At 43.2% G+C, this 12602-nt stretch overlaps 2 protein-coding genes across 6 annotated transcripts in view; one reads left to right on the top strand and one right to left on the bottom strand.

Moving 5' to 3' along the window:
* LOC137375180 (G-protein coupled receptor 55) overlaps positions 1–12602 on the bottom strand; it is a 104070-nt gene that overhangs the window by 17664 nt on the left and 73804 nt on the right. The window lies entirely within an intron of this gene.
* LOC137375179 (NLR family CARD domain-containing protein 3-like) overlaps positions 1–12602 on the top strand; it is a 45284-nt gene that overhangs the window by 31568 nt on the left and 1114 nt on the right. The window contains exons 11-13 of one of the 4 annotated variants that reach the window (XM_068041938.1): positions 4628–4798; positions 6200–6377; positions 7144–8060. In XM_068041938.1, coding sequence (XP_067898039.1) covers positions 4628–4798; positions 6200–6365 — 337 coding nt within the window. In that variant the 3' untranslated portion in view covers positions 6366–6377; positions 7144–8060. Of the gene's footprint in view, positions 1–4627; positions 4799–6199; positions 6378–7143; positions 8061–12602 lie in introns of those variants that run through there. The other 3 variants (XM_068041940.1, XM_068041942.1, XM_068041941.1) reach the window with 3 other exon arrangements.

Below are 12602 nucleotides of genomic sequence, written 5' to 3'. Positions count from 1 at the left end.
TGAACTTGACTCCACACACCTCATTTATGTTGCAAAAGACAACATAAAGAACCCATTACATGGTGGCAGCTGTGGTGAAAAGACGAAAATCAAAGCCTGAAGACCATAGGTAAAACAGTGTGAAAGCGATCATACATACCCTTTCTACAGCCAAAAGAGAGAAAATTCAAAAGAAACACTGGCCCAAACAGTGGAAAGAAGAAAAAATTTATCGGCAGCTGTGGGAGACAGAGCCCTCAACGAAAGGCTGAAAATAAATTTGTGCAATCGGGTGCGTCATTTGTGCTGATGGTCGAGGAATCCCGGTTTACAAAAAAGAAGCTTTGAAGTGCTTACAAACTTGATTTCTTTTTCAAAGACTCCGTGGGAGAAAGAAAATGAGGAAAACCCAATTTCTTTCTCAGGCTGATCGAAGTCTGTGCCATTAAAGGAGGTGTCCGTTGTGTAAAAAAAGTGCAGAAACCACGCCCCCCCAAAACATTGCACAGTCTCCATTCACGCAGCCAAAACTAAACAAAAACATTAAACCACTCAGGCATGAAGAACAGAAAAAACTCTAGCAAAAAAAGCAAAGGGGAAAGCCACAGACAAGCTGCAGTGCTGAAAGCAAAGTAGACAAGAGAACACTTTTAACAACTGCTACTCTCCATCAAAACAGCCAGTCTAAATAAAAGGGAATTGCTTAAAGAGGAAACAGCGCCAAGTGAATAGAACAAGTTTTAAAACCAGTTTCAAACCACAAATGAAAAAGTTATAATAAATACAGTGCTGAAGGCACACACAGAGCTGAACAAAACTAAATATACAGCAGAAAGATGGATACCAAATTTTTCAGTATGAACTGGAAGGCCATTGATATCCTATCTGAGATCAAACTTTTTAAACAAAGAATGCAGTTATGCTTCATTGACTAAGCTCTTACAGAAACAGAGAAGCAGGCTGTGAAAATACTAATATCAGTTGGAAATTAGGGGTTACACAGAATCAATCCCTCTGGCTTATCTGAAGAGGACCAGAAAGATTCCGCAAATATTTGGTAAGTGCTAGAGCGTCGGCTCCGGTTAAGAGTGAATTTTAGAATTCACCACCTGGAATTGATGTCCTACAGGCAACAACCACTGCTGACCTAGCACAAAGGAAGATGGTTGTGGTTGATGGAGGTCAATCTTCTGAGCTCCAGGACATCACTGCAGGAGTTCCTCAGGGTAGTGTCCTAGGCCCAACCATCTTCAGCTGTTTCATCAATGACCTTCCTTCAATTATCAGGTCAGAAGTGGGGATGTTCGCTGATGATTGCACAATGTTCAGCACTATTTGTGATTCCTCAGATGCTGAAGCAGTCCGTGTAGAAATGCAGCAAGACCTGGACAATATCCAGGCTTGGACTGATAAGTGGCAAGGAACATTCGTGCCACACAAGTGCCAGGCAATGACCATCTCCAACAAGAGAGAATCTAACCATCTCCCCTTGACATTCAATGGCATTACCATCGTTGAATCCCGCGCTATGAACATCCTAGGGGCTACCATTGACCAGAAACTGAACTGGAGTAGCCATATAAATACTGTGGCTACAAGAACAGGTCAGAGGCTAGGAATCCTGCGGCAAGTAACTCACCTCCTGACTCCCCAAAGCCTGTCCACCATCTACAAGGCACAAATCAGGAGTGTGATGGAATACTCTCCACTTGCCTGGATGGGTGCAGCTCCAACCACACTCAAGAAGCTCGACAGCATCCAGGACAAAGCAGCCCGCTTGATTGGCACCCCATCCACAAACATTCACTCCCTCCACCACCGACACACAGTGGCAGCAGTGTGTACCATCTACAAGATGCACTGCAGCAACTCACCAAGGTTTCTCAGACGACACCTTCCAAACCCGGGATCTCTACCAACTAGAAGGACAAGAGCAGCAAATGCATGGGAACACCACCACCTGCAAGTTCCCCTCCAAGTCACACACAATCCTGACTTGGAACTATATTGGCGTTCCTTCAGTGTCGCTGGGTCAAAATCCTGGAACTCCCTTCTTAACAGCACTGTGGGTGTACCTACCTCACATGGACTGCAGCGGTTTAAGAAGGCAGCTCACCACCACCTTCTCAAGGGCAATTAGGGGTGGGCAATAAATGGTGGCCTAGCTAGTGACGCCCACATCCCATGAATGAATAAAAAAAAAATCAATAGATCAGTTTGTCGGTAGATTCCGTGGTAAGGGCAATGAATGCGATTTTTCAGAAACTTAGCTGTCAGGGAGAATAATGGAGCTGGTGATTGTCTCGACAGCTATTAAAGTGTTTCAGAAAGACCTCTTGGGGAAAAATAAAGGTCACAGCACTAATATGCTGCTAGAAGATGGCAGCCATTGAGGCTGGACAACAGGATCTGCAATCAAGAGATACAGCCAACAGTATCGGCACGATAACCTGGTTGCAAAAAGTAAGTGTGGTTTGTTGCACTCACCGTGAAGCTGTCCTGCATTTCCAGATCTGTACAAGGTGTGCAGTGCAAAAGGACTCTGGGCCTGCCTATGCAAGAAATCTGGCTCCAAAGACGCAGCCAGAAGCCACAATAGGACACGAACAAACAGAAGACAGGCGCAGCAACAGGGCAACAACCGCAAGGAGAGCTCCAGAGACCCACGTAAACGCAAGCCAAGACATGAAGTCCACAGCGAGACAGACCTAAGACAAGAATCAGAGAGGAGCGATTCTCAGCCAGATGACGAGCAGGCATTTCACATTGTGAACTTCACACATTGTGTTTTTAGATTAGATTAGAGATACAGCACTGAAACAGGCCCTTCGGCCCACCGAGTCTGTGCCGAACATCAACCACCCATTTATACTAATCCTACACTAATCCCATATTCCTACCAAACATCCCCACCTGTCCCTACATTCCCTACCACCTACCTATACTAGTGACAATTTATAATGGCCAATTTACCTATCAACCTGCAAGTCTTTTGGCTTGTGGGAGGAAACCGGAGCACCCGGAGAAAACCCACGCAAACACAGGGAGACCTTGCAAACTCCACACAGGCAGTACCCGGAATCGAACCCGGGTCCCTGGAGCTGTGAGGCTGCGGTGCTAACCACTGCGCCACTGTGTTGATGAAGTCAATAAACTGGAAGCTTTTGCTACTGTCAACATCATGTGCCCAAAAGAAAGTTGGCAAACACACACTCAGGATTAAAATTGACACCAGAGCTAGTGCAAATATCCTACCAGTCTGAATCCTAAAAGATATTTATTGGGGTCATTGGAAATTAATGATACAACTGATAACTACAAAGTTATCTGCATACAATGGGTCACCCATCTCTTGCAATGGTACACTGACAATGCAATGCAGCTAAACTAGTGTATACAATACAGAGAAAACTATTTATAGAACCTTCGTCTGAGTGTTAGTTGCAGAGTGACTATGGCTTCTAGTCATATGACTACATCTGGTGCTTAGCTCATTAGCATACTGAGTTCTTAAAGGGACATTACTCTTAAGGCAATGGTGTATGTTTGGTTAGTCTAGCTAGGAGAGATTACTGAGTCTTTAGTAAGTTTTCACAATAAATAGTTTATTATATATTGTTTGATTGATCTGTGTTTGATTGTTTAAGCCTAGTTTGAAACTGAAACTGACAGACAGTGTGGAATGTTCAGAGAACCAGAGACTGTTCTGAGAAAGACATACTGAGATCTTGTCAGTACTGAGAAATTTAAAGTATTGTAAATAAACCAGTTGGTGATTTAGAATTAGTGTCATATCTGCCTTGTTCTGAAATAAATCAGATATGTAAACTATCCAGCAAACTGGTGCAAACGTAGTAACAAGCATATATCAGTTTGTTGGGAGCACTCTCACCTTTGAATCTGAAGATTGTGGATTAAGTAGATAATTTAGGCTGACACTTCAATGTAGAACTAAGAGAGTGCTGCATTGCCAACTGTACTGTCTTTCAAAAGATGCACAAAAGTAAGGGCCCTGTCTGTCTATTCCGGGGGATGTTAAGGATCTCATGTTGCTATTTGAAGAACAGCAGGAAGTTCTCTCAGTGTCCAAGCCAACATTCGTCCCTTAACTGACAGCACCATAAAACACACTCTCTAGTTATTCATCCCATTTTGTATCTGTGGAATCTGCAATATGCAATTTGTTTGTTTGCCTATGGCTGGGAATTTCTATGGTGCTGTCCCGTTCCAACACCTTTGCTCACTGGAAGTGTAGCAGAAACCCTGATAACACGTGTAAACAGAATCTTTGCCACACTTCCAGCAAAGTTTCAGCAGAGGAGCGGGAGTAGCTCCAGTGAAATTCCTGGCCTATAAGACTAGAGTCACAGCACTTCAAAAATACTATATTGGATGCAAGGCGCTTTGGGATGACCTGTGGACATGTTAAGTCAGCCATGATCTTGTTGAATGGCAGAGCACGCTCAAGGGGCCAAATAACCTGCTCCAGCTCCTATTTCTAATTAAGTCACTATCTAACTACAAATGTTTTCATTCTGATTTGATATTCTCCAGCTGGTTCACTACAATGGGGCTAGTGTATTATGAATTTGCTAGTATGTGCAGGGTTAATAAAAAGCAGTGAGAATGTTGTTTCTGTTTCCTGAAGGCTGTATCGCAACAACCTGACAAGTGCCTGCTGTCCAGATCTTGCAGATGCCCTCACTGCCAGTTCCACACTGACTGAGCTCAACCTGAGCAGCAACAACCTGCAAGATTCAGGACTGAAGTCACTCTTTGCGGCCCTGAGGAATCCACACTGTACAATACAGGAAATAAAGTAAGACTGATTTCAATGCTGGCTTACATCCTACTGATGAACTTATTCAAGATGAGAGTCCCTAATGACTTAAATTGGAATGCTACACATTTCTGGAACACGAGCCCAATATTCCTTTCTCATGCATCTGGGAGTCACTCAGCTCCTAAACACAAGGGAGAGGAGAGTTTTATTTCCAGGTCATGTAATGTCTGCAGCTAGAACAAACATTACAATGGGATGGACATTTTGGTGAAGGGGGAGAGGGTGGCGGAATGGTCTCCCACTGCATTTGCCTCTGTGAATGGCACATATTTGAAGGGATGCCCAAAGAAGATTCCCTTGTGCCTGCCCCGTGCACCCCAGATCTGAAGAAATGGGGAGGGGTCAGGAGAAAACAGCAAGTTAATAAAGACCTGAAAAGGTCAGGATTACCTTTTTGTTCCCACAAGTATCCATTGGATCCTCAGCATTGGAGGCCTTCTGACTGCTCTTCTTATACAGGTGTTAGAAGGCCCTGCAGCCAGCTGCCATTGTTGCAGTGATAGGCCTCTAATGCCTGAAGTAGCAGCTACATTTCTGCCCGAGTTTGGGAGCAGAGCCCTATCAGGAGCTAGACCTGTGTGGTGGCACACTGGGGCTGTGCTGAGGGTTTGGATTCACAAATGTAGGCTCAGCATACTTTGCATATAATCTGCCTGACTAGCGCAAGGAATATCAGAGACCTTGTCAGGTTCAGAGATTCTCAGGTACATAGTGGGTTAGATACACAGTAAAGTGCCCTCTTCACCAAACACTCCCAGATCAGGTACAGCACAGGCTAGATATAGAGTCAAGTTCCCTCTATTACCCATTAACAATGCAACTTAACTAAATCTCAAAAGAGCTCCTCCAACTTCATAATTTTGGTAGTATTTTGTTGTCTGCATCAGCCATCAAGCCATTTTAGATAATATTTCAGGTTGTTCTCTATATTTGGTAGTTTGTGGTAGTATTTGGGTGTGAGTAGTATTTTTTTGGATTCAGTAATGTTTGCAGCTTCTGGAACATCTGAGTTTGTCTGAATTGCAATGTGGACTGAGTACTGTTATGTTTACGCCAGGTTGTTGGATTTAGTATGTATCTCTGATTTATCTCAGAGCAATGCAGATATCACACTTATATTAAATCACCAACTGGTTTGCTTACAGCATTTTAAACGACATTAGTTCTTACATGATTTCAGTACATGTCGCCGCATAGCAGTCAGTGTGTCTTTTATGTTCACTTTTAACTCTTCAGCTCCACCCATAGGCTTAAGCAAACAAACAGTGAACACAGATAAGTCAACAAACTGATACAATCAAACCCAGATCCATCAAACACTATAAGTACTATTACTGGATTCTGCTGTCACTGTGTGTTTCTGCTTGTTTCCCTCAGCTTAAAGCACAATAGTCTGACTGCTGCTTGTTGTAAGGATATTCTGTCTGTCCTGAGAGTGACCCATACACTCAGAGAGCTGAACCTATGCAGTAACATGCTGGGGGGATCAACAAACAAATTAAAGCGCTTCGCACAACAATCCAACTGCAGTCTGCACCTATAGAGCACAAAGCAGGTAACTGTTTCTCTCCTAATTAAATTTCATTTTCTGCATTATTTTCCAGCCTGTTCACTGCCCCATGTCCTGCTCTGAACACCAGGGTCTGAGACACTCAGCACCCCAGGTCCTGCTCTGGACACCAGTGTCTGAGACACTCAGCACTCCATGTCCTGCTCTGGACATTAGGGTCTGAAACATTGGCCACCCACATTAAGCACAGCCTTTTAAGGAGGAGTGGTGCATAGTAGGGGGAGTGGGGCAGATCAGGGAGCAAGACCGGTTTAAGGACAAATGGTGTGTAGTAGTGTTAGTGTTTTGTAACAGTATGTGTTATGGTGAATGAGAAAGGTGTTTAGTTCACAGAATCACCGAATCACATGCAGAGATTATCTTCTGAACTGTCTCCCAGCATGCTTGCATCAGTGCCAATATGGTGCAGAGCTGCTGAGTATCCCTTTCACATGTTTTCTGATGCCCAATTAAACATGTCTTCAAATACCATTCCCTTTCCTCCTCTCCTGGAGTAGGACTAAGCATTGCTGTAGCACCCTGGGCTAGCTACCAGGGACAAGTTTACAGACCTGGCTGGCTGTGCTAGAAGTTAAAAGGTTAATGGGTCAGCAATGGCCAAGGGTGAGAGGATGGTTGCTTAAGGTGGCTTCCGGGTGTGATTATGGTATCCCTACATTACAACAGTGGCTACACTTCAAAAAGTATTTCATTGGCTTTGGTCTGAGGCTGTGAAATGTGTTATATAAATGTAAGTTTTTTTCTTCCTTAGTTTCTTTCTTGTGATCTGCACATCAACTCTACATCCGCTAGAGGGCAGAAGAAAACTACAATAGATGAGCAGTACCACAAATACATACTGTAATTAGCAATGTATACTCTGTAAGGAAATTTATTGTATGTCCAGGAATGTACACTGTATCTAGGAATTAATACTATTAATGTGAATTTATAGTGCATATAGAGTTTACATTGCAAACAGGACTTTAGATTGTACATTGGAAAATACATTGTTCATAGTAATTTATACAGAGTATATAAATTTATGCCATGCATATGAATCTTAATTGTATACAGGAATTTACACTGCATACACAAGCTTTTATAGTTTGTGTGTTAATTATACTATATATATATTAGTTTGTAATGTGAGTTATGTTGTCTTTTGACTGATCCTGATATAGATACTATACATTTTGTGAGTATGCTTCCAATGCTATACTTTCAGTTTCTTTGTTCTTTGATGCTGTTTTCTTGCCTGGCTGTCCACTACCACAAGGTCACCATGTCACCCAGAGGCCTCAAGACTATTGTCTATTTGCAGTCCAGTCAAGTTATAGCTCCAAATGTCTTTGCAGATATCCCAGGACAATCTGTTTCTATCATAACTACTTTTAGGTGGTAAGCCATTCACAGGATGTTTGTATTTGAATTAAATGGCTTGTTCTTTTTCATTAATCTGTTTGAATCACTCTTAACAAACTGCAATTGTAGGTAATTAACATTCTGAAACAGCCACTAGGGAAATGCTGAATAGAATTCTGATTAGGCGCTATATTTAACAGATATTAGTATATTAAACTCCACAGAAACATCCTACAGATGCTTAATAATATTTTTTTGATTTATTATTTCATGGGATGTGGGTGTCGCTGGCAAGGCCATCATTTGTTGCCCATCCCTAATTGCCCTCGACACCTGAGTGGCTTGCTAGGCTATTTCAGATGGCAGTTAAGAGTCAACTACATTGCTGTGGGTCTGGAGTCACATGTAGGCTCGACCAGATGAGGACAGCAGCTTTCCTTCACTAAAGGACATTCGTGAACCGGATGGGTTTTTACGCAATCGATGATAGCTTCATGGCACCATAACTGAGACTTACTGTCAATTCCAGATTTACTTTTTCTTAATTAATTGAATTCAAGTTATTAATGCTCATAAAATGGATTACTATCTAGCAATCATATGGTACAGATATGGTACCAGTAACACATATTAACTTGCGGGCGAGTGGTGACCAACAAGAAAGAATCCAATAAATAATTCATCATTGATAAAAAATGCTTAGTTTTTGTCACATTCTATCCAAAATCCACTCCCTACGTTTCTCCGGTCTTTCTGATAAAGTACTGCACAATAAACTTGCTAGCAAAATGAAAGCCCATGGGATTAAAGAGGCAGTGGCAGCATGGGTACAAAATTAGCTGAGAGACAGAAAGCAGAGAGTATGGTGAATGGTTGTTTTTCAGAATGAAAGGAAGTATCCAGTGGACCACTGCTCTTTCTGATATATATTAATGACCTGAAGTTGGCTACATAGGACATCATTTCGAAGTTTGCAGATGATATGAAACTCAGAAATGTAGTAAACAATGAGTAGACATCAGGAGGACATAGACTGGTGAAATAGGCAAACAAATGGCAAATGCAGTTTAATACAAATAGGTATGAAGTAATGTATTTTGATAGGATGGGATGAGAAAAGACAATCTAAACTAAATAGTACAATTTTAAAGGGAATGCAGAAAGAGAAAGACCTGGGGAGTGTATGTACACAAATCTTTGAAGGTGGCAAGACAAGATGAGAAGGCTGTTAAAAAAGCATATGGGATCCTTGACTTTATAAATAGAAGCATAAAGTACTAAAGCAAGGAAGTTATGTGAAACCTTTATAACTCACTAGTTAGCTCCCAGCTGGACTATTGTGTCCAATTCTTGGCACCACAAGGGGAGGCGGTGGCGTAGTGGTATTGTCACTGGACTAGTAACCCAGAGACCCAGGGTATTGCTCTAGGGACAGAGTTCAAATCCCACCACAGCAGAAGGTGGAATTTGAATTCAATTAATAAATCTGGAATTAAAAAGCTAGTCTAATGATGGCCATGAAACCTTTGTTGATTGTTGTAAAAACCCATCTGGTTCACTAATGCCCTTTAGGGAAGGAAATCGGCTGTCCTTACCTGGTCTGGCCTACATGTGACTCCAGACCCAGAGCAATGTGGTTGACTCTTACATGCCCTCTGAAATGGCCTAGCAAGCCACTCAGTTGTACCTAACTGCTACGAAGTCAATAAAAAGGAATGAAACCGGACGGACCACCCGGCATCGACCTAGGCACTGGAAACAACAATGGCAAACCCAGCCCTGTCAACCCTGCAAAGTCCTCCTTACTAACATCTGGGGGCTTGTGCCAAAGTTGGGAGAGCTGTCCCACAGACCAGTCAAGTAACAGCCTGACATAGTCATACTCACGGAATCATACCTTACAGACATTGTCCCAGATACTGCCATCACCATCCCCGGTATGTCCTGTCCCACCGGCAGGACAGACCCACCAGAGGTGGCGGCACAGTGGTATACAGTAGGGAGGGAGTTGCCCTGGGAGTCCTCAACATCAACTCTGGACCCCATGAAGTCTCATGGCATCAGATCAAACATGGACAAGGAAACCTCCTGCTGATTACCACCTACCGCCCTCCCTCAGCTGATGAGTCAGTGCTCCTCCATGTTGAACAGCACTTGGAGGAAGCACTGAGGGTGGCGAGGGCACAGAATGTACTCTGGGTGGGGGACTTCAATGTCCTTCACCAAGAGTGGTCGGTAGCACCACTGCTGACCGAGCTGGCTGAGTCCTAAAGGACATATCTGCTGGACTGGGTTTGCAGCAGGTGGTGAGGGAAGACCAATTGAAGCATTTCAGAAAGATCTCTTGGGGAAAAAGAAAGGTCACAGTATCGATGCACTGCTGGAAGATGGCAGCAAGTACGAAGCCATTGTAGCTGGACAACAGCACCTGCAAGCACCAGGTGCAGCCAACAATATTGGCACCATAACAGGTATGAAAGGGCAAGCAAACTGTGTGGTAAGTGTGGCTGGTCCCACTCATGGCGAAATTGTCCTGCATTTCGTGACCTGTGCAAGGCATGCGGTGCAAAAGGACATGGGGCCCACCTTCAAAGATGCAGCCAGAAGTCACGGTTGGACGCAAATGAACAGACAACAGAGCAACAGCAGCAAGGAAAGCGCCAGAGACTTGCGGAAACGCAAGCCGATACAGCAAAACAGACCCGAGACAAGACCCAGAGAGAAGTAATTTTCAGCCAGAAGATGAACAAGTATTTCACATTGTGAACCTGACATATCACGTTGATGAAGTCCAACAACTGGAAGCTTTTGTCGCTGTGTGCACAAAGAAAGCTGACAAACATACACTCAGGGTCAAGATTGACACCGGCGCTACTGCAAATATCCTACCAGTCCGAATCCTCAAAGGTATGTACCGGAATCGCTGGAAATCAATGATACAACCGACAACTGCCAAGTTACCTGCATAAAATGGGTCACCCATCCCTTGCAGTGGGACATTAACAATGCAATACAAATATGACAAGTCGGTATGGAAACCACAAATGTTCTACCTAGTAGGCACGAGCGGACCAGCAGTGGCAGGACTACCAGTGTGTAAGGACCTCAACATCATAACTATCCATGAGAGCATTGCCAAGGGGAAATCTCCAAGGACCGGAACTCACTCGCAGACTGACCATCATTAAACGTACAGTCTGGAAACCCAGCAACAGCACAACTATCCCATGTCCTCAATTCTGCTCTGTAGAGAACCGCCAGTACCACAACGAGATAGAGTGGACAGGTATCTCCATGAGGCCACTCTTCCCCCAACAAGTCCTCAATCTGGAGCCCCAAGCCTTCAGATGTGGAGGGTGAGGAGAGGTGAAGGACACGCAATGTCCTGAAGAGGCAGAGGAGGAATTAATTGAAGCATTGTCTGTTGGCTCTACGAGATGAAGTGCCGGAACTTTCCAAGGAGGACAAGGCCCCAAAAGTGGTCATCTTGAAAAAAGCAAGAGTATGTTAGCAGGCTGAAGGCAGAGCAACAGAAACTGAATGCAGAGAGGGAGAAACGTCAGAAAGAACAGCAACAGATGAGATGCGAACTCCCCAAGCAAGAGTTGTCAAACCACCAAGACAATATATGGACTGTTGAGCCTCTATATTTGTAAATTTCATAATCTCTATACATGTGTAAATAATTTTGATGTTATCTGAGTTTATGTATTTTTACTTTTAGCAAACAAGACTTCTCTTTGGAAAGAAGGGAGATGTTGTGTGATTGCCTTTAAGAGTGATGCCCCTTTAAGATCTTAGTATGCTAATGAACCAAGTGTCAGGATGCAGTCAGTGACTCAGAGCCGAAGCACTCTGCTATTGTAACACCAAGAGGCAAGTCCTGTAAATAGCTCTGTACTGTATATGTTAGCTGTTTAATAAACCTGTTGAGATCTTCAACAACCTGAACTTCACGCATCTCATTTATGTTGCATCAGACAACATAAAAAGCTTCTCATTACAGTCCAGATATTTCATAGGCCAAGAATTGAGACAATGGCAATTCATTTTTGGGAAATCAAACATTTTATTGGCAACCTTCCATGACAGTTTAAACAATATAGCATCACAACCTTACCACCACAGAGTTTGACTCAGAACTCGGGTGAACAAATCCCCGCCCAAGGAGAACAGGAACATTGTCTTCTTTCTTCTTCACGATAATAGGAGAGTAGCAACCCCTTCCTCATAGTTCTCCTGATTTGTAGTTCAAAAGACCCCATCTTATACTTTTTCAGAGGTTTGCTGCATCTGGTCACATGCATCATTAAATTGTCTTCCACAACCGCTATCAGCTGAGTTTTGAGATGCCTGTTCACTCACAATCACCCAATGACAACTATTGGGCAGGCTCCATCTGTTTTTGCAGTTAGCAAATATAATCAATCCAAGTCACAAGAACATTGAAATCTGCAGTGTCTTTGAACTGTTAACTGAAATGGCCAACAGACCCATCATCCTCTATGATGATGTAGTACGTTCAGCCATTTTCCTTTTACAGATACACCACGTCATAATGCTTTCCACACTCAACATGGGTTGTCACTTGCTAAACAAATGTCGATTGTAGGCTCCTGTTCATCAGATTACCTCCATATAGGTAATCCTCAAAATAATTGGTTCCATTATTTTGCATCATATTGAGCAAGCCGAGTGGGTCTGTATTTGCCTGAATCTGCTTTGGTACCCTTGTTGAAACTAGACATTGGACTTCCAGAGTTTTCAACTCCTACATAATGATCATCAGTGTCTCACAAAACTTAGCCTATTCTTTAGGTGCTAGGATTACCAACAGCAGATTAGTCATATCAATGCCTGTTTGCA

This window comes from Heterodontus francisci, chromosome 11 (assembly GCF_036365525.1).
Source record: "Heterodontus francisci isolate sHetFra1 chromosome 11, sHetFra1.hap1, whole genome shotgun sequence".
Taxonomy (NCBI): domain Eukaryota; kingdom Metazoa; phylum Chordata; class Chondrichthyes; order Heterodontiformes; family Heterodontidae; genus Heterodontus; species Heterodontus francisci.
Note: the sequence above shows the minus strand (reverse complement) of the source record. Positions and strands in the feature narration are given on the sequence as shown.